Genomic DNA, 17886 nt, shown 5'->3' on the forward strand with positions numbered 1-17886 from the left:
GTTTGGGTGGCAAGAAATAAAGCTCCTGGTTTATATCTATAGCAGATAGCCGTGGGTCTTGCCCTGACAGCGTCCTCTAGGACCACATCTTCTAGATTTCCTGCCCTTCCCTGGGACTCACAGAAGAGAAAACCCCCTTGGCAGGCTGTTCCTCTCTGCTGGATCCCAATTCTTGCCCCATGTCCTGGCTGACGCTCCCCACTGCTAAGGGCTGGTCCTTGCTCAGAATTATTCAACATCGTCTGTCCCAACAAGTTTTCCCTTTGCTTTTCAAACCCCACACAAAGCACTGATGAAAAGTAAGTTTGCTTCCTTATTCCTAAGTCATTCTGCTGCAGAGAACCCCCTCAGAGGTCTTGCTGTGTTGTGTCTGTTGTTTTTTGGTTCTGTGTTCAGGCTTTGTACACCAGAATAAAATGAGCTTTGCCTTCATGCAGAAAGTGTCTGCTGCAATGAGTGTGGAGAGCAGGATGACAGCACACAGATCTCAGGAGATGTAAGCATACATCTACCATTCAGCTTTATTTTGTTTTGGTTAAAAAATAAATCTTGCTTCTGACAGGCAGCTACTGGAGATTTTAATCAAAGCACTCAAGCCTGCACGTGCTGCACAAGCACTTGGACACGCTGGCTTCCCCCTGCGACAAATGAGGATTCCTGCGGGGCCTGGAATCTGAGCTGAGACGTGTGGGGCTTTAAAGAGGGTGTTTTCAGGGGTGGGTCTGGGAAATTGGGCTCCCCAGTGATGCAGGGTGCTCAGGAATCCCAAGCTGCATCGGGCACAAGTTCTGCCCTGTCCCGTCCTGCCCGTGCCCCCTCCCCGCCCGCTGGGTCCCTTGTGCAGCACTGTGAGATCAATCACTCTCTGCCTCCCCTTTGCCATGCCCCAGAAAAACCCCTTGACCCCAGTGTAAAGAAATGGTGGCCCATGGATCAAGACAAGAGCACGTGCCAAGGTATTTTTTGCGCTGCTCAAACGAGGATGAGGATGGCAGGTCACACTCGGTCACTCTGCAGGATGGCTCTGCTCTGCACCCTGATCCTCAGAGTACAGCCCCGGCTTTAGAAAATTTTCATTTCTGTAGTGACTCAGTGATTGCTAAATAGGAGTATTACATTAAATAGGCCTCCTCCAAGGTGTGCACTTGAGGATATTCCTTTTCTGTGCTAGACAGCAAAGGAGAGGAAAGGAAATGACTGGCAACCTTCAAAATACTGTTACGGCTATGATGCTCTTCTCAGAAACACCCAGACTGGAACTGCCCACACTTGCAGGCATTCCACATCTCCCAACACAGTCCAAACTAATCCAAACTCCGAGGGATTGATTTTCATCTACTGAACTGGTGTTCCCTCATGCAGCTTTCAACTTTTCCACTTCCCAAGCAGTCACTTGGTTACTGGCGCTGGTTAACAGTTTCAAAATCCTGGATGTGTTTCCTAATGTTTGGCTCAGTAACCTGATAGCCTCCAGCCCCACTGCTGTGGCCACAAGCACTCCTGCTGTCTGCAGATGCCCGTGGAGCTGTGCCATTCCTCCGTGCTGGCCTGGGCAGGTGAGGCAGAACCACGGGGAGTTGGGCTGTGCGGTGCCCGCTGCAGCCCACCTGCTCCAGGTCATTAATTCCTTAGCGTAGTCAGTCCTCACTGAAGTTTGGCTGATGGTGGTGTGTGCCTGCCTGCCAGCACCGCTCTGCCCCGTCCCTCTGCGCCTGCAGGGCTTGGCACTCTGAGATGCCTCCACGGAGGCCGAGCCACGGCTCAGATGTGTGAGACGAAGCGGATGCGCTGGGAGTAGGCCAGGTCCAGCACATAGAGCAGCAGGTTGACATAGGTGAAGATGGCAATCACCAGCTGGCTGTCCCAGGGGCACTTGCCCTTGGCACAGAGGCCGGGCCGTCGCGGGGAGCCGTACTTGCTGTCAAAGCAGAACACTGGCCAGATGACCGCAGCACTCGCATAGAGCAGCACCGCCCCAAAGGTGTAGATGACCACAGAACGCTCAAAGGGGAACCACAGCAAGGCAGTCTTACCTGTGACACTGAAGGCCACCACCACCACCGTCACCACAAAGCAAAAGCTGTAGACAGCCACACACCACTGCGTCGCCACGTATTTACCGTACTGGCTGTCGTTCACCAGCGCGCCAAAGATGATGCAGGCCACGAAGGCCTGGACGATTTTCAGGAGGCCAGAGACGGTGGCCATGTAGCTGGTGACCTGTCCCGGCTTGGCCCTGGTCAGGAACACCTCGGCGGCGTAGGCGAGGAACAGCAGGCCCGCGAAGACGCTGGCGGCGATGCGGAAATCCCTGACCTGGCAGCCGATGGGGTAGCAGCCCGCCTGCACGAAGTAGAGCGGGTAGATCACCGCCGCCGTGACCGACATGAGCGTGGCCAGCATGGCAAAAGCCGCCGTGAAGTTCCCCCAGGAGAGGCTCAGGCAGCTGTGCAGGCGTGTGAACTCGCAGGCGATGATGAACACGGTGACGGCGAAACAGAAGGTCCAGACGAACATGCAGAAGGTGCCGTAGGCGGCACTGAACCCCCCTCGGTGGGCGACCAGGCTGAAGGTGGCGCAGCCGAAGGTCATCTGCAGCAGCCGGGCTATTCCCACCGGGGAGGTCACGGCGGCCGTGTTGAGGTACGGCCCTCCCGTGCTCTCCATCACGCTGCGGTGCAGCGCAGGGCGCTCCGAGCCGCCCCGAGCTCCGTTCCGCCGCCGTGCCGCAGTCACACCTGGTGCCGGCTCGGCCCGGGCCCCGCCGGCGCCTCCGGGAGCCGCCCGTGACGCGGCATCGCCGGCAGCTCCGCGCCGACCGGCGGCTGCCGCCGGGCTCTGCCCACCGCCGGCGCGCTCCGGGCGCCGCCGCTCGCCCTCCGCTCCCTCAGGTCCGGGACCGGCCCCAGGGCTGCGCTCCGGCCGCCGCCTTCCCCTCGGGATGGGGCTTTTCCCCGCACGCTGACATCTATTCCATTTTAGCTCCGCAGCTGTAGCTTTCTGCTGCACCGTTCACAGGAACCTGGAGTATAAATAGGGGCTTTATTAATAGTTCTGGAATGAGTCCTGCCCCCACTCAGCTGTTGGGAGCGGGTGTTATTTAACACTGGGGCTGCGAGCTCCATCAAAGGCTCCTGATTATCCTTGTGCTGCTCTTGCAGGAGCTCCGGGGTCGCTGGAATGCTGCTGCTCGCTGAGGGGAGCTCTGCCTGCGATCCACGAGAGCTCAGTCCTGCAGACCCAAGAGCCCCTGAGCGGGGGCACAAGCCCAAAGGCAGCACAAGCCCTGTGAAAGAAGGGATTTAGGCCAGAGGCTGAATAAAAGCTGACTCACGTTGCTGCAGTTGATCTGGAGCAGCGATACATTTACCTGCGGTGCTTTTTGCGACAGCTTGTGTCTGTGAAGGTTGACAAGCGCCCGTCCTCAACATTTCCTTAAACCCTTCCCTCTCTTTTACTTATGTGGGAATCAGTTTTTCTTGTATCTCTGAATGCAGTAACTGAATACAACTGTTAAAAAAATTGCTTTGATATTCTTAGCACTGTTTTGGAACACAGATTTTAATAAATAGTGTAAAACTCTCCCTCCTGTGAGATCAAAGCTTTCACAGTGAGCCATTCCTGGTATACAGTGCCTCCCAGACTTCATCTCTGCCCAGAAGTCTCTTAATTATATCTCTAAAAGCCCCAAACAAAATTTCTGATGTAATTTCAGAATGGGAATGCGTGAATGTTTTCACCACAACATAGCAGAGAAATTCCTCCCTTACCCCAGAGCATTATTGCTGACTCCTCACTGCAGTATCCATCCCAGTATGGAAGCAGCAAAACTTCCCGGCTGGAATGGCTCACATGAGAACAGTACTTTTTTTGGCTGTAATGGTAAAATGTGCCTACCTTCAGCTTTGTCACCATCTTGTAAACTCAGTATCTCTTTCATTCATCTCAAGTCCCTTCCATTTTCCTTTGAGAGGCCTCTGGTGCTAAAAGTACAAAAGCCTGCATTCATTTGGGGTGGAAGCTGCACAATTAACATCACAATAACCAGGAAATGCAGCAGGAGGGCTGAGGCACTTCAGGTGAAGAGGTTCTCATACTGAAATCTTGCCCTACCTGACTGTCTATTAATGCTTCACCTCTAGCAGTTTTCAGGGTCTCTTTGGCAGGGGTCACTTTCTGCGCTGTGGCACCGTGAGGGGCATCCCCTCGCTCTGCCCGGGGACAGGGACACTCAGGGACACCGGGGCTCAAGGCAGAGCTGCTCCTGCTGCTCAGCTTCTGCTTCCCATGGCAAGTGGAGCCCCTCCGGAGAGCCCTCAGCACCAGCTGGTGCTGGCAGAGGGCAAAGGTGCCCGAAATCAGAGCTCGCGCTGTGGGCAGCACACCTCACAGAGCACAGCCACTGTCCCCTCAGAAATAAAGAACCAGTCCAGTCAAAAGATCACAGAGTACAAACACATGGCACTGAGACTTCCAGTCTTGCCCTTTTGTCACTGGCTTCTGCACAGCACAAAACAGATGAAAAGCGTAATCAGGACAATTCTACTTTTATACCCAAGTCATTAAAACATAAAGGATATCAATAATCTCCAAACTGATCACAGGCAAACTCCACTGATGTTTTCCTGCTTTTCAGTTTCACTGGGACTACCAACCCTTTTCTCTTTAGTTTTTCTCTATCTTCAGTCTGTGTTAATCCCATCACGCACAGCAGGACAGCTGATTGTGGTGATGGGCGTGTGGTCCTGCCAGACTTTTCCTGAGGTCCAAGAAGAGGAACCAAAGGGCAACAGTTTGGTTCATTTTTTGGGTTTACTTACCCAAAACAAGAGATCACACACAGGTGAGGCAGGAGCCGTGCACAGCAGTGCAGGCACACACAGGTGGAGCTGTGCAGCAGTGCAGGTGCACACAGGTGAGGCAGCAGCCATGCAGCAGCCGTGCAGCAGCTGTGCAGCTGCTGCTGGGACAGGGCTCCCTCGCCCTGCCCTGCCCTGCAGGCTGAGGCTCTGCTCTCTGCTCCAGCCCCCGCTCCTCTCCAGCCTCAGCCCTGCATTCTGCATCCCTCCTTGTTCTCCTCCCACTGCCATCAAAGGGGATTCTCCCTGCTGTGGTGGGTGTGCTCCCAAATTATTACAAGAGAAATATGTTGGTGCTTGTCTTGTGTTCTCTGCCCTTTCTGCTCCAAATGCTTCTGATGCTCGGATCAAACGTTTCCCTCACTGGGAGAGAGGCCTTTGCAGCAAAGCCAGATCTCCCTCCACCTTACAGTGCAATGCCCTGGACTACCCGGGGAATCACAGTGAAAGTCTGCAAACATCAGGTGCTGGGTGAAAGTCTCTGTACTTAAACCTTACATTACAACCTCTTCATCAGAGAAACAATGACAAGGCGCACTGCAAGGGGAACACAGAAATCTAATTAATACAAAACATCACCACCACCCTTAGCCCTCTCCCAGGCACAAGTGACCATCAGGATAACCCATCCAAATGAGCAGCATATACAACTTTACAAAGACATACGTATGGTTCTCTGGTCAGCCCTTATAAATAGCGTTTTACATATTAAAATAAATATGTCCACGTTGCCAAAGTAGCAAGAGGTTTCTTCATTATTTAAAAAAAAATATGTTACAATATCCTTTATATTTCTTGCTTAGTTTAAAAAAGTAATTAAAAAGTCATTTTATAAAATAATATGAATAAATTGAGTACAAGAGTGTCCATCCCTAGCACGTGTCCTGGGTCTGTATACTGTGATTCAGCATGAGATGCTAACCTCCAGGAAGTAATGTAACCATTCCTTCGCTCCTAGTTGGACAGAAGAAATCCAGTGCTTGCTTTTTTCACCACTTGTAACAAGTCTATGATGTAAAACTGATGGCAGGGGAAGATGTCCCAGATCTGGAAAAAGTTCTCATCGCTGCTATTTATGGCTTTGCTACTCCCTGTATCTGACTGCCTTGTGTAGCACAGGAAGAGGATGTGACCAGCTGAAACTTAACCCTGGAGTTTGGAGGGAGGGAACAAGTTCCAGCCAAACAATGTAAGCAAGAAATTGCTGCTTGCCTTTTTTTTTTTCCTTTTTTCTTTTTTTTTCTTGACACACCATAAGCGTGCAAGAGTGTGGGAGCATGTGAGTGCACAGGTGTGAGTGTGCCATGGGTATGAGCATGCATCTGCCTGCAGGAACATTAGGAAGAAGATTAGAAAATTTGGGAGAAGGGCTGAGAGTCTCTCTCCTCCTGATCTAATCTCTGCCCCTCAGACCTTTCTAGTTACCACTGCTGAGCATCCCCAGGAGTTTACTCGGCTCCAGGCCCTGCTGCTGTGCCATCTTCTGAACATCAAAACCCATGTGCATGAGGAACTGGATCACATTCATCTCCTGCCCTGTGAACTGGTCCCTGATTGTGGGGCACGAGGGGTTGCAATGAGGCCATGGACAGCTGTCAATCAGGTGAATTGGGCAGCCTTTCAGAGGAGCCTTCCCATTCTTGTTGCTCTCGTGGAGGCTCCGATCCCAGCAGTGCAGGGCACGGGGCAATGATGTCCCCTTCACCTGGATGTCAGTCCAGTGACTGAAAAGACAAACAGTGCAGATGACATCAGAGGGGTCAAGCTGCCAGGACAGGGTCCTCCCCATCCCTGTTCACCTCTGCAGGACCTGCACAAGCACTTACTTGCGTGTGATGATCTCGTGGGACAAACAGGCAGGAGCAAAGCTCGCACTAAAGGAAAACAGAAACATGGATTATGTCTTGAAGGACAAAGTAGGACCTGCTGAATTGAACCTTCCAGACTAGGGAAAGAGTGGAATTTTACACAAAAGAGAAAAAGGCAAGATTCTTGATGTAGATGAACTAATAGTTACCACATTTACAGCTCTCCTTTTTCAGCAGAGATCTGAGAACACAAGGAACTAGATAAGAACATCCTTTAGAAACAAATATACCAGGTTTTTCTCAATGAAACACTTACGTCACATCCTTCAAGGTGTTTCTCAGCTCTCTACCTAAATTCTGGATGTAGAGCCACTGCCCTTCCTGAACAGGCTGGCCAGTGAGGTGCACATTGTCTACAGTAAGCTGGGCCTCATCGAACAGCCACTGGACAACAAAGACTGGGCCTGGAAGGACAAAAAGTTTGGAAAAGGGATTGCTCCGAGTTAGTTACAAATACAGAGGGAACCCTAAACCATTTGATCTCTCTCCTTTGCTACTTACATCGAAGAGTGGGGTAAATCTTATATCCAAAAAAGCAATTCCATTCCTCTCCCTCTTTAAACTGCAGCTTACAGCGTTCGGGAACAATGCCATTCCAGTATCTAGAGGAGAAAGCATTAAAAGAATGGGAGGCACAGGGCAATCCTAACAATGCATCCTCTCCAAATCCTAGTTCCTGTTCTGACTAGAATTGCAACTGATAGAACAGCTTTCTTGGCAGCACTGTCCCATCAACACATTTTAGAGCATCTGTAACTGTACACGTTCTTTTGAACATTTAGACTTTATTGTCTTTTCCAATAAAATCATTGTAAAAACACTGATGTAGACAATAACTACTCCTTAAGTATCAAAACGAAGGAACACAGCGAAGGAGAACATCTTTTCCACACTCTAACCACTCAGAGCGGTGCACTTTAGAGCACCTGACTGTACCTTATTCCTCTCCTGATGGCCTCTGTGGGAGCACACGTTATGGTGTCGATGCAGTCGGTCCTGCGGTACTGTTTGTTATCCAGGAACCATCCAGAGTCTGCCAAGCCTCGCACCTGAATCCCTTGGTAACCCATCTCCTCCAGCTGCTCTGCCACTCGGTCCACGTTCAGGAGCACTCCTGTCCCTCCAGCACTGCAACAGCAACATCAGCACTGCGCTCATGAGGGGCACAAGCTGTCACAGACCCTGCTGGCACACACACCTCCCTCAGCAGTGGCGAGCTGCAAACACCTGCATCTGCCACGGCAGAGACACCCAACCATTCACCACCACTTTGGGAGACACCACATTATTTCCTTGCTTTGCAACACTCAGAAATAAAGCCAGTGCTGAGTAATAATCTGGTAGCCCAGAAACAAAGTCCAGTCGTTACTCTCTTTCCTGGGAAGTACCTGTGCTCTCTATCATTTCCAAGGGGGTTGGCTGCCCAAAACTGAAAAGAATCTGAAGTGAGACAAATTCACTCTTAGCAACTTCTCTATTACAGCTCTGTGTAATACACTGAGTGTACCAGAGCTTTTATGCAACACAGGATGATCCAGAGCACCTGTGCGAGGCAAGTTTGGTTTTTATTTCAGTGTCCTGCATCCATTCACAGAAGGCGTGTGTGATACGGGCCAACAGGAATCAGAATTCTTGGTGCAGACATGAGAAAACTGACCAGAGATACAGGGTTTGCTGCTAGTGTTACTGTACTCCTAGGAGAAATGTTTCAGGAGCTGCTGGACCTCCTCCCTTAAGAGCTTTCTACTGTGGAAAGCTCCTGACTTCAGGAAACAGAATCCTGTGAATACCTACCTGCTCCCTGCTAGCAGCAATACTTTTGCAGTGCTCAGGCCTTTTCCCACCAGCTCCTTTATAACCTCCTGTATGATCAGGGCTCCCATGAAGGCATATTCATCTGGAAGACAGCTCAGTGTCAACAAAATTGCTTCCTGTCCAGGCTCAGGCTTCTATTTCCTCTCTGAAAATGCTTAAGAACTTTCCAAAAGGATTAGGAACCTAAACTCAGGCTCATTTTATCCACCTATATGAAGCACACCTAACAAGAGATCTGCTCCCACCTTGTACAAGATGTGCTGCCCTGAAAGAGAACCAAGTGAACTTAATTACACTAGTACCTTCCTATGACTCTGCTTAGAAATGAGCAGCCTTGGAAAAGGAAAACAAGAAGGAAGATGCTGCAGAAACAAACACAGACCTTCCTACCACCTGGAATCTCAGTTCCAACTTACTGCTTCCCCTTTTTCCCAGTTCATCAAGCCAATTCAGAGAAGCAGTGCTTCACAAGATGTTACATGTACAAAGACACCGCTTCCATCCGTGGCTGTTCATGTGTAACGCTCCACAGGAACAGGGCCAAGGAGCTGGGATGGAGTGGAAAGGTCCCTCACTTACTGTGACACCACTGGAATGACAGTGGATGGCAGCCTGAATCAACATGAACGATGCTGTTTCCCAAAGAAACCTGCGGACAGCCTTAGCTTGACACACAATGGCTCCTGCCTAGGCCAAGTATCCTCCTGATTAAAGTCTGACACTAAATTCCCAGTCCTGCCTCTCAGGTCAGCTGTGCTAAAGTTACATGCAACAGTCCATGGTCCAATTAATTTGCTACGTGCTGGAACCTGGAGATTCATCTAAAAGGAATTCTGGTCTTCTAATCCTCGCATACTGCATCAGTGTAACATCTTTTCAAGCAGTGGCTCTGAACTATGTCAAAACAGCCTGAGCTAAAGAGATCAGGATGTTTTATCTGGAAGTAGCTTGATATTCTTTCCTGCCCTTCAGCAAGAAAAAGCCTGTTTCTCGTCCGCGTGGTTTCACAGAAGTCTGGCCACATCCTTTAATGTGTGATGTCTGGGGCAGCAAGGGCCCATCAGCAACACTCACTTTTCTCAGACTTGGAAGAGGCACCGCTCCAAACATCACTTGAGCAATATGGGATGAATCTGTAAGAGAGAGCTGTGTGAGTCCTGCTGTGCCTCTGACACGCACAACAGGGTGAGGATGCGGTCACTTAACTGGAAGAAAAATAAATCCCGGGGAAAAGGGAAAAGTTTCTGTCCAGTTTGACAACTTACCTTCCTGCACACCAAGTGACAACCGTAATTTTCTTGAATTTTCTCCTCAACACTAATAGTTTTACTGAGTTAAATCAATAAATAACATGTCTTTTATCAATCTAATTGAATCATTAAGCTCAGTGGACAGAACGATGACTTTGCTCTCAGCTATTCTGCCAACACAGTGGATGGCCTGTCACAGGGCAACTCTCTATGTTTCAGTTTTTCACATGAAAAATTAGAAGACTCTAGTCAGTGCAGTGTAAATGCTGACTGCAACCACTGGAGGTTTTTGCAGGAATTAACTTCACATGTCTCTGTTTTGCAGAAGACAAATTAACATCCCTTCTGAATAGATGGATATATAAACTGGTGTCTTTCATTTCTCTTCTTTGAACTAGGAGAGCTGCTCCACATTCTTCTCAAATTGTCAGATGTGTAACACACTATCAGCCCAGCACTCATGATGGATTCACCACTGCAGCTGTTTGACAAGGCTCTCTAAGCTATCCCCAATTTTTCTTCATTAGATTACCCCACAACTCCAAGGAGATTGAACCTGAGTTTCTCGACTTTGTTAGCCCTAAGTGTTAGAGAGCTGAACTGAAGTAAATGAGGAATCACACAATTTCCTTTTCCAAGTATAAGTCTTAACCTGTCTCTGCAGCACTCTTGCTAGCCTAAAAGGCATGAGATGCTGTTTAAGTATAAAGCTATTTCCCTCCGTTGTCCCTTCTTACACCATGTTTGCATTCCACCAGTGGGGATTTTCTTCTGGCTGAGAGGACAGGATCCCAGTTCCTGCAGATGGGCACAAAGAAACAAAAAACATACAGATGACAGTCTGTGATTTCAGAGGAATCGTAGGAGCCTCATGCAAGACCTCTGACCACACAGAAAACAAACATCCATGATGAAAAACATTGGCAAGGGAAGTGGAAGGAACATTTCTAAATTTGCCCTTAGGCAGATTTGACATTCAGAATTTGATTCATGCTACAGATGAAACCCGTCTAGAAGCTTCTTGTAGCACAGAATAGACCCATGATGCCTGTTTAAGCACCTCCCCAAAAGACAAATCCTAGCAGGTAAATTCCAATACACTCAGATAGACGACGTGTGTGAGCGACGGAGGTTTGGGTGCCCAGGAGGCTGCAGGGCGAGAGGAGAGCGAAGGGAGCAGCACTCATTACCGGCGGTACCTGCGCACCCAAAGCCCGCCCGTGCCCGCGGCACGGGATCAGCGCGGGGCAGCAACGGGGCACCGTGCGGGGTGGTGCGGCGGGCGCTGCCTCAGCCCGGTCCCGGCCGCGGTCCCTCGGGGCTGCCCCACGGGGCGGAGGGGGCGACTCACCCACGCGGGTCGCGGGCCACTCGCGGGAGCTCATCAGCCGCCGCATGGTGTCGTAGCGGGTGTCGCAGTTCTCCCTGTTGAAGCAGTACCACCCTCCTGGCGAGGGGACAGGGGGTCAGCCGCCCCGCAGGGCCGGGGGCTCGCGGCCGAGGGACGGCGGCCCGCGGGGGCACCGAGGGCAGCCTCGGGTCGCCGCCCCGCTCGTGGCCGCCGTTGCGGAAGTCGGGGGCGCCGGCGCTCACCTTCCAGGAACAGCAGCCAGCGCCGACTGCCTTTGGACTCCTTCAGGTAGTAGCTGCGGGCACAGGCAAGGGGCAGCGCCTCAGCGGGAGCCGGGCCCGGCCGCGCCGCTCCGCTCCGCTCCGCCGCCGGTCGGGCCGGGGCCGCCGCCCGGGAGGCGCTCGCTGCACCTGTCGCCGCCGGTGCCGCGCGCCGCCGCGCGGTGGCGCCGCAGCCCTCGGGGCCGGGCCGGGGGAGCGGCGGCGGCCGCGCGGGGCAGCCCCGGGGCGCCCGGAGGGGCCGGCGCGGCGCGGGGACTCACCCGGCCGGGCTGCCGTCGTTGCAGGTGACCGAGGCGTTGTGCAGGAGGTGCAGGCGCAGGTCGTGCGGCAGCGCCTGGGCCGAGCAGGGGTACAGCGACTGCGCCAGGCTCTTGACCTGCGCCATGAAGCTGTCCATGTTGCCCTCCACGGCGGTGAAGTCCAGCGGGAAACTCTCGGCTGCCGCCGCCGCCGCCTCGCCGCGCTCGCGGACCGCCGGGCCTCGCCGCCGCCAGCCCTTCCTGCCCTCGCCGCCGGGCCCGGCGTGCAGCAGCCCCAGCAGCAGCAGGAGGTGCACCGCCGCCGTGCCCATCGCCGCCCGCCGCCACCCGCCCTTCGCCGCGGCAGCAGCCAGTCCCCGGCGGCCGGCAGCGCCGCCCGCGCTCCGCCGCGCCCCGCCGCGCCACCCGCGGGGACGGGGGTCGGCGGCGGTGGGCGAAGAGGGCAGCGCCGGCGGCGCGGGCTCGGCGGCGCGGCTGCCGGCACAGGAGCCCGCCGCCCGCTCCCAGGCGGCGAGCATGACAGAGGGGCACGGAGTGCGCGGGGAGCGCGCCGGGGGCGCCGCCAGCCCGGGCGCCGCGTGGGGCAGCAGCCGGCCAGCCCCCGCCCTGCCCTGCCCTCCGCCCCCTCGGAGCGAGGCGGAGGGAGCGGGGGGTCTGCGCCGCACCGCACCGGCACGGTGGGCCGCTCCGTCGGGGCGCGCCCCGCGCTCGACGGCGACGCCATCGCCGCCCCTGCCGGCGCCGGGGCCGCGGCGGTGGCGGCGGCGCCCGACAGCCTCGCCCGGAGGGCGGCGGGGGCCCGGGGCGGCCTCTCCCCGGGGCCGGGGGGGCGGCCGGGCCGCCCGAGCGCGAGACCCCGCACGTGGCAGCCCCCGTGGCGGCGCCCCAGGCCCGCGCCGCGCCCCCCGGCCCGCCCCTCTCCCCCCAGAGCCCCGACGGCAGCTCCTCCCCGGCTCCGCGTCGGCGGCACTGCCCGCCCCGCCCCGGGACGTGCCGCCGCCGCCGCCGCCGCTCCGCCGGCGGAGCTCAGCCCCGCGCCCGCGGTCGCTCCCGTGCGGGACGCCGCGCGCCGGCCCGCGATGCCGCGCTCCGGCCCGGCTCCGGCTCCCGCGGGGCAGCGGGAAGCGGCCCTTTGGTCCCCGACATCGGCGTCCTGTCTGCTCGGCTTGCGCGGGTGCCCGGGGCGGCGGGTCGCCCCCGGCCGGAGGATGCTGCAGCCGGGAACGGGCGGGGACGCGGAGGCCCCGGGCGCGCCGGAGCCGCGGCAGGCCGGGGGCGGCGGTAACGGCCCCCTGCAGCCCGGGGGTCGGAGTCTCCGCGCCGTAGAGGCTGCGCCCTGGTGCTCCCCGCAGCTCCCGAGGTTTACCGCCGGCCGCGCTCCCCCGGGGCCCGGACGTTTCCAGGAATTGCATGAAAAATCCTGGAGAAAAAGCCGTGTTGTCACCAGAGTGCTGGTCATCTGGGAGAGGGGGAATTCCCTGGAAATGGCCTTATTGCAGACCTCGAAGTTAAACACTGAGGAAAACCAGAGAAAATACTACGCTTTGAGTAATACGCTCCTCACCAGCTCTCCAGAAAGGAGCAGGAGGATTGTCTTTACTGGGAAATATAATCTGTCTGGGATCAGAAAAGGTGAAAATAGTATAATAAAATAGTACGTGGAAGGGTTTTTTTTTGTTTATCAAGCTGGAATTAGGGCTGTCCAACTGCTGCAACTACATTTTTTACCTTACTGTATTTGGACTTTCTGAATGTAGGCTCAGCTCTATGTTTCCTACACACGTAGCATGTGGTTTTGGTTTGCTTGCTATGTTGGTTTTTTTATCTTTCAGTTACTCTTACGCACTCTCAGTTCTTGCTCTGTTCTCACTAAGACTTTTACCCTCAAATGTTTTATTTAACTGCTAATACTGACAACAGTGTCTTTAAAGCCAAGACAAGCTACTCAATAGACTGTGCACCTCCTCAGGTGCACCATGTTCACTCCTGACAAGTTTTTGGTCCCAGCACATTTCTGCATCTTTGTATCTTTCTCTGCGATGGCCTAAACCTCCCTTGCTCACGGTCCCTGCCAGGTCCCGGCAATGGATCACTGAGGCTAGTTATGGCAAGTTAAAGAGCTCGTCAGTCAGCCCGAGCAGAGCTTTATCTGGAACCTGGTCAGTTAGGGCACAGTCTGAAGCATTGAGTCCTCGGAGAGCTCCAGGATCCCTGGAAAAGATGGCATAAACAACTTGGGCACCTCACAGCCCACGAGGTACAGCACGAAGCCAGAAGGGGTGAGACTGCTGGGCTGCATCCTTCACAGCAAAGCTGCTGTGCCTCCCGTTGCCAGGCTTGCATTCCTCCTGGTGTCCCTGCTCTCTCTCCGCGGAGGGCTGAGTTCCTGCGCTCTGTAATGCCTTGCTTGGTAACCAGCTGGCGCATCGAGGGGGGACTGATTATGATGCACCAGGGAGGCATCTTATGGCAGAAAGGAATGCATGTTAAAGTTGCAGATCTTTGTTCTGAGAAGTGAAGAAAAGAAATTCAAATTTTGTGTGGCTTGGCTTTACTGAGCCCTCTTCAGCTTTCTGACCTCTGGTTCAGGTCACTCAGGGGAGGGTTCGTTCAGAGCACTCTTGCTGTCCTTCCAAAGCTCAGGAAATGTTGTATTACTTTTCGTGGCTGAGCAAGGGGCTATGAGGAAGAATGTAACTCTGTAGGTCTGGTGTAACAGCCTTTCTGACCTCTAAACATTTAAATCTGGTACTGTTCAACTCCTTGACATACTGAACTTGAATGAACATCAAAGTGATGCATATTTTAGGGAATTTTATAATAGTTCAGCATGAAAGGTTCACTGAGTTTTAATCTTATGTTAAGAAGCCTTCCTACACTGAATAGATTGGCCTCAGTGCAAAAAGAAGCCCAGAGAAAGGTGAAAGAATTGGAGTCCTGCTCCAGGCACTGGAGATTTGGCATTTTTATTGGTAGGAGTGAAGCACACAGGAGGTGAGCAGGAGACTTTTAATGATTGAGAATAATGTTATGGGAAGTATTGTTTTCATTTAATACCCTTGAAAGTGAAATGTCCTGCATAATGTGTTCCACTAGGTCCTGAGATATGTCCCCATATGTTCAGTGTGTTGGAGTATGCCGTACCAAAGCTTATGAGGCAGTTCTGAATTCTCTCACACCCTGCCAGGACTAAGGCAGCCCCAGCACTGGCCCTCTAGATGTTTACCAAGGAAACCCAGTACCAAGAGGGTGACACCTGGGTCCTGTGTAAGGGCTTGTGCCACAGGTGTGGTTCCCCTTCACAGCCACCTCTCATTCCTGATTTGAGCCACGCTGCAGCCCTGGCTCTGACCAAGCTCCCTGGCTCATTGCCTGGCTCTGGTGTTATGTGTAAATCACCCCTGCAGCACCACTCACGACAGAATCCTGCTTTCACACAGTCATGCTACTGCTGCCTCCTGACCCCGAGGCCAGGGGTTGCCAAGAACTCCAGGAGAGCAGTGGAGCCCTCTTAAAACCTGGGAACAGATGTGATGTGATGTGATGTGCTGGGTGATGCTTTGGTAGGAACCATCTCTTGAAACACTCCAGAATTATTGTTACAGTGATAAGCAGCTTGTCCTGCATCATGTTTTGGAGCTTGTTACTACATTTCTAGATGTTCACAGCTAATTTCCTGTTCATTTTGAAAGAAGAAATAAAAAATAAAAGCAGGTGAGGTTTTGCTACTTTTTGAAGAAGCATATATGTGTTATTCCCTGTATGCCTGTGACAATGCAGATGCAGACAGTGTCAGGGCTATGTATTGAATGCAAGGCACCAGCTGGCTGAAAAGTGGGATTAGGGAAAGTCATTCTGCAGTGTGTTCACTCTAATCACCAAAAAAAAATGCAATTTAAGACAATTTTTTAGAGGATGTTTGGCTGGGGCTCACCTGGTAGATTTGCAGGCATCCTCCAGCCTGACAGTGGCAGAAATCAGATATAAGGGTGTTTTCAGCCATTCCCAAATGAGATCCTCTTTCTTTGTGGCCTTTTAATGGACTCCAGGTTGTAATCACCTCTCCCATTTCTTTCCTGATGCTTCTAATTTCAGATAAATATTTGAGATTAGAAGTGTCTCTGGGTATGAAATGTGACCCTTCTCCTCCATGCAACTCTATGATTATGATGTACTATTAATAATCACAATCACCTCTAATCCTACAATTTGGAAATGTTCAGCTCAAATTACATTGGTGTCTTTTTAACAGGAGCAACATTTCTGTAAGGGATGTGTCACTTCCAGATGCAAAAAAGGTGCAAAAGATGAAACAGCTGCCTGCTTCAGACATCAAATAGGAGCTACACCCATCCAGAAATGAGACCAGTGTTTTGGGCCACGAAACCCAACGTGTATCTTTCAGATTGGAATGGCTGCTCTGCCTGAGCAAGGGATAGTCACTGCAGTTAACAAAATCATCTTAATTGCTTATTCGCCTGCAGCAAAAGCATTAATTAGTGGAAGAATGGGATATCTTCATTATGCGTGAGATAATTGTAGAGCTTTGGATCTCTCTGTCTTTTAAAGACTAAGAAGTCAGACTATCTGACTTGAATATCAGATATTTGTTGCACCCTTTTTTAGACAAGTTTGTCAACTTTGAGAAAATCTTTCCCTTAAATGCTCACACCTCTTCACGTATATTTACAGCATAACACAATTGAAAAGGTAGAAAACTAAATATCCTGAACACTGTGGCTCTATAAATGTAATGGCAATGATACTGCCCAATGGGTGGACTTCGGAGTCCGCATCCATAAGCTAGCGGATGTCTCTCCATCACTAAAATTCCCATGTTTCTCCCTTCTCTGACACTGCTGATATGGTTAACACAAGGAAGTGGTATCTTTTATGAAAGTGTCTTTCCTTGAAAGGATCTTTTTCTTTTATAAGCCAAGCAAAGCAGACATTTTTGTGGGTGCTGGGATAGAGGCGGAGACTTAACATATAGGATAAATATAGAAGAAGTAGAGAAAGGAGAAAGTATTTGGCATGTGGTTACAACGTAGGCTAAATAAATTCCAGTGGTTATTTAACTAAAAGTTTTGGGGTTTGTTTGCTGTTTTTTTTTTTTTTGGTTTTTTTTTTTTTTTTTTTTTTTTTGGTGAGTTGTTTTGTTTTCTTTCTATGATAGCAAACTAAACAGACTGTCATCGAATGTGAGAGTGCCTTTGATGCAGTGGCCATGTTGAGACTGAAGGGAAAACCCATAAATGAAATAAAGTCTCTGGGAAATTGTGTGTTGTGCAATGTATGATAATTTCGGTTCCTTGGCTGCAGCCATGTCTCCTGACCATCTGAGTTTGCAGCACTGACCACGAGGTTCCAAATGAACTTTTTTCTCCTTTTTTTGCCAGAAGAAATGTCTCTCAGGAGCAGCAGGATGCTGTGCTTTGTCTGACCAACGGCGCCCCGGCTGTGGCAGTGCCGGGACGCTGCCGTGGCGCTGGGAAGGCGGCAGGACGGTCCCCATTCCCCTGCGACATGCGGCGTTCGCCAGGGCTGTTATTTGGCCCAGGAGAGCCTTCCCTGTACGCGCGGGGATTTTCGGTGCCACTGCCTGGGAGGCAGATCCGAGCCGTTCTGCCCAAGGCATTTCTGGCCCCGGCGCTGCCTGGGGATGCCCGGGCCGGCCGGCCCTTGCTGAGGGGTCGCCGCCTGCGCTGCCGGCCAGGGTCCCGGTAAAACGAGAAAATGTTTTATTTCCCTGAGGGAGGATCCCGACACTGGAAACCCAAGGGACAACACAGGCGCCGACAGCCACAGCGGGAGGTGCGCCTGGCTCCCGTCCCGCTCCCCGCGGGGCTCCGGAGCCGCCCCCAGCGCGGCCCGGCGGGCAGGGCCGGGGGCAGCCCCCGCCCAGCGCCGGGGGAGCCGCCCGGGCCGCCCACCGTGCGCCGTGTGCAGGGGCCGCCGCCAGCCCCCCTCGCGCACCGGGCGAACCGCCCCGCTCCGCCCGCAGAGCCGCCGGCCCGTCCCGCCGCGGGCCGGCTCCGCCAGGCCGGGACCGTCCGCCACCGCTCGCTCCCGCAGCCGCCGGGCCGGGCCGGGCCGGGCCAGCGCCCCCGTCCTCCTCCCCTCCGGTGCGGTCGGGGCGCGGCGCGGCGCGGCGGGGCGGGCCGGCAGCGGGACGGCCCCGGGGCCGGCTCCGCCTCGGCCG

General features: G+C 53.2%; 2 protein-coding genes across 2 annotated transcripts; both read right to left on the reverse strand.

Moving 5' to 3' along the window:
• Positions 1–503: 503 nt before the first annotated feature.
• On the reverse strand, positions 504–2972 carry MYADML2 (myeloid associated differentiation marker like 2). The gene has a single exon (XM_058817303.1). It carries the CDS (start codon positions 2665–2667, stop codon positions 1762–1764), a length of 906 nt encoding a protein of 301 aa, XP_058673286.1. The 5' UTR covers positions 2668–2972; the 3' UTR covers positions 504–1761.
• A 2432-nt stretch (positions 2973–5404) lies between these two features.
• On the reverse strand, positions 5405–12010 carry NOTUM (notum, palmitoleoyl-protein carboxylesterase). The gene is made up of 11 exons (XM_058817388.1): positions 11685–12010; positions 11386–11438; positions 11144–11239; positions 10530–10590; positions 9617–9675; positions 8522–8624; positions 7664–7855; positions 7229–7329; positions 6984–7131; positions 6686–6733; positions 5405–6583 (listed from the first exon to the last, which is right to left on the reverse strand). The coding sequence occupies exons 1-11, from the start codon at positions 11993–11995 to the stop codon at positions 6277–6279; spliced, it is 1479 nt and encodes a 492-aa protein (XP_058673371.1). The 5' UTR covers positions 11996–12010; the 3' UTR covers positions 5405–6276.
• Positions 12011–17886: the final 5876 nt, after the last annotated feature.

The sequence above is a fragment of the Ammospiza caudacuta genome, chromosome 19 (genome assembly GCF_027887145.1).
Source record: "Ammospiza caudacuta isolate bAmmCau1 chromosome 19, bAmmCau1.pri, whole genome shotgun sequence".
NCBI classification, from domain to species: domain Eukaryota; kingdom Metazoa; phylum Chordata; class Aves; order Passeriformes; family Passerellidae; genus Ammospiza; species Ammospiza caudacuta.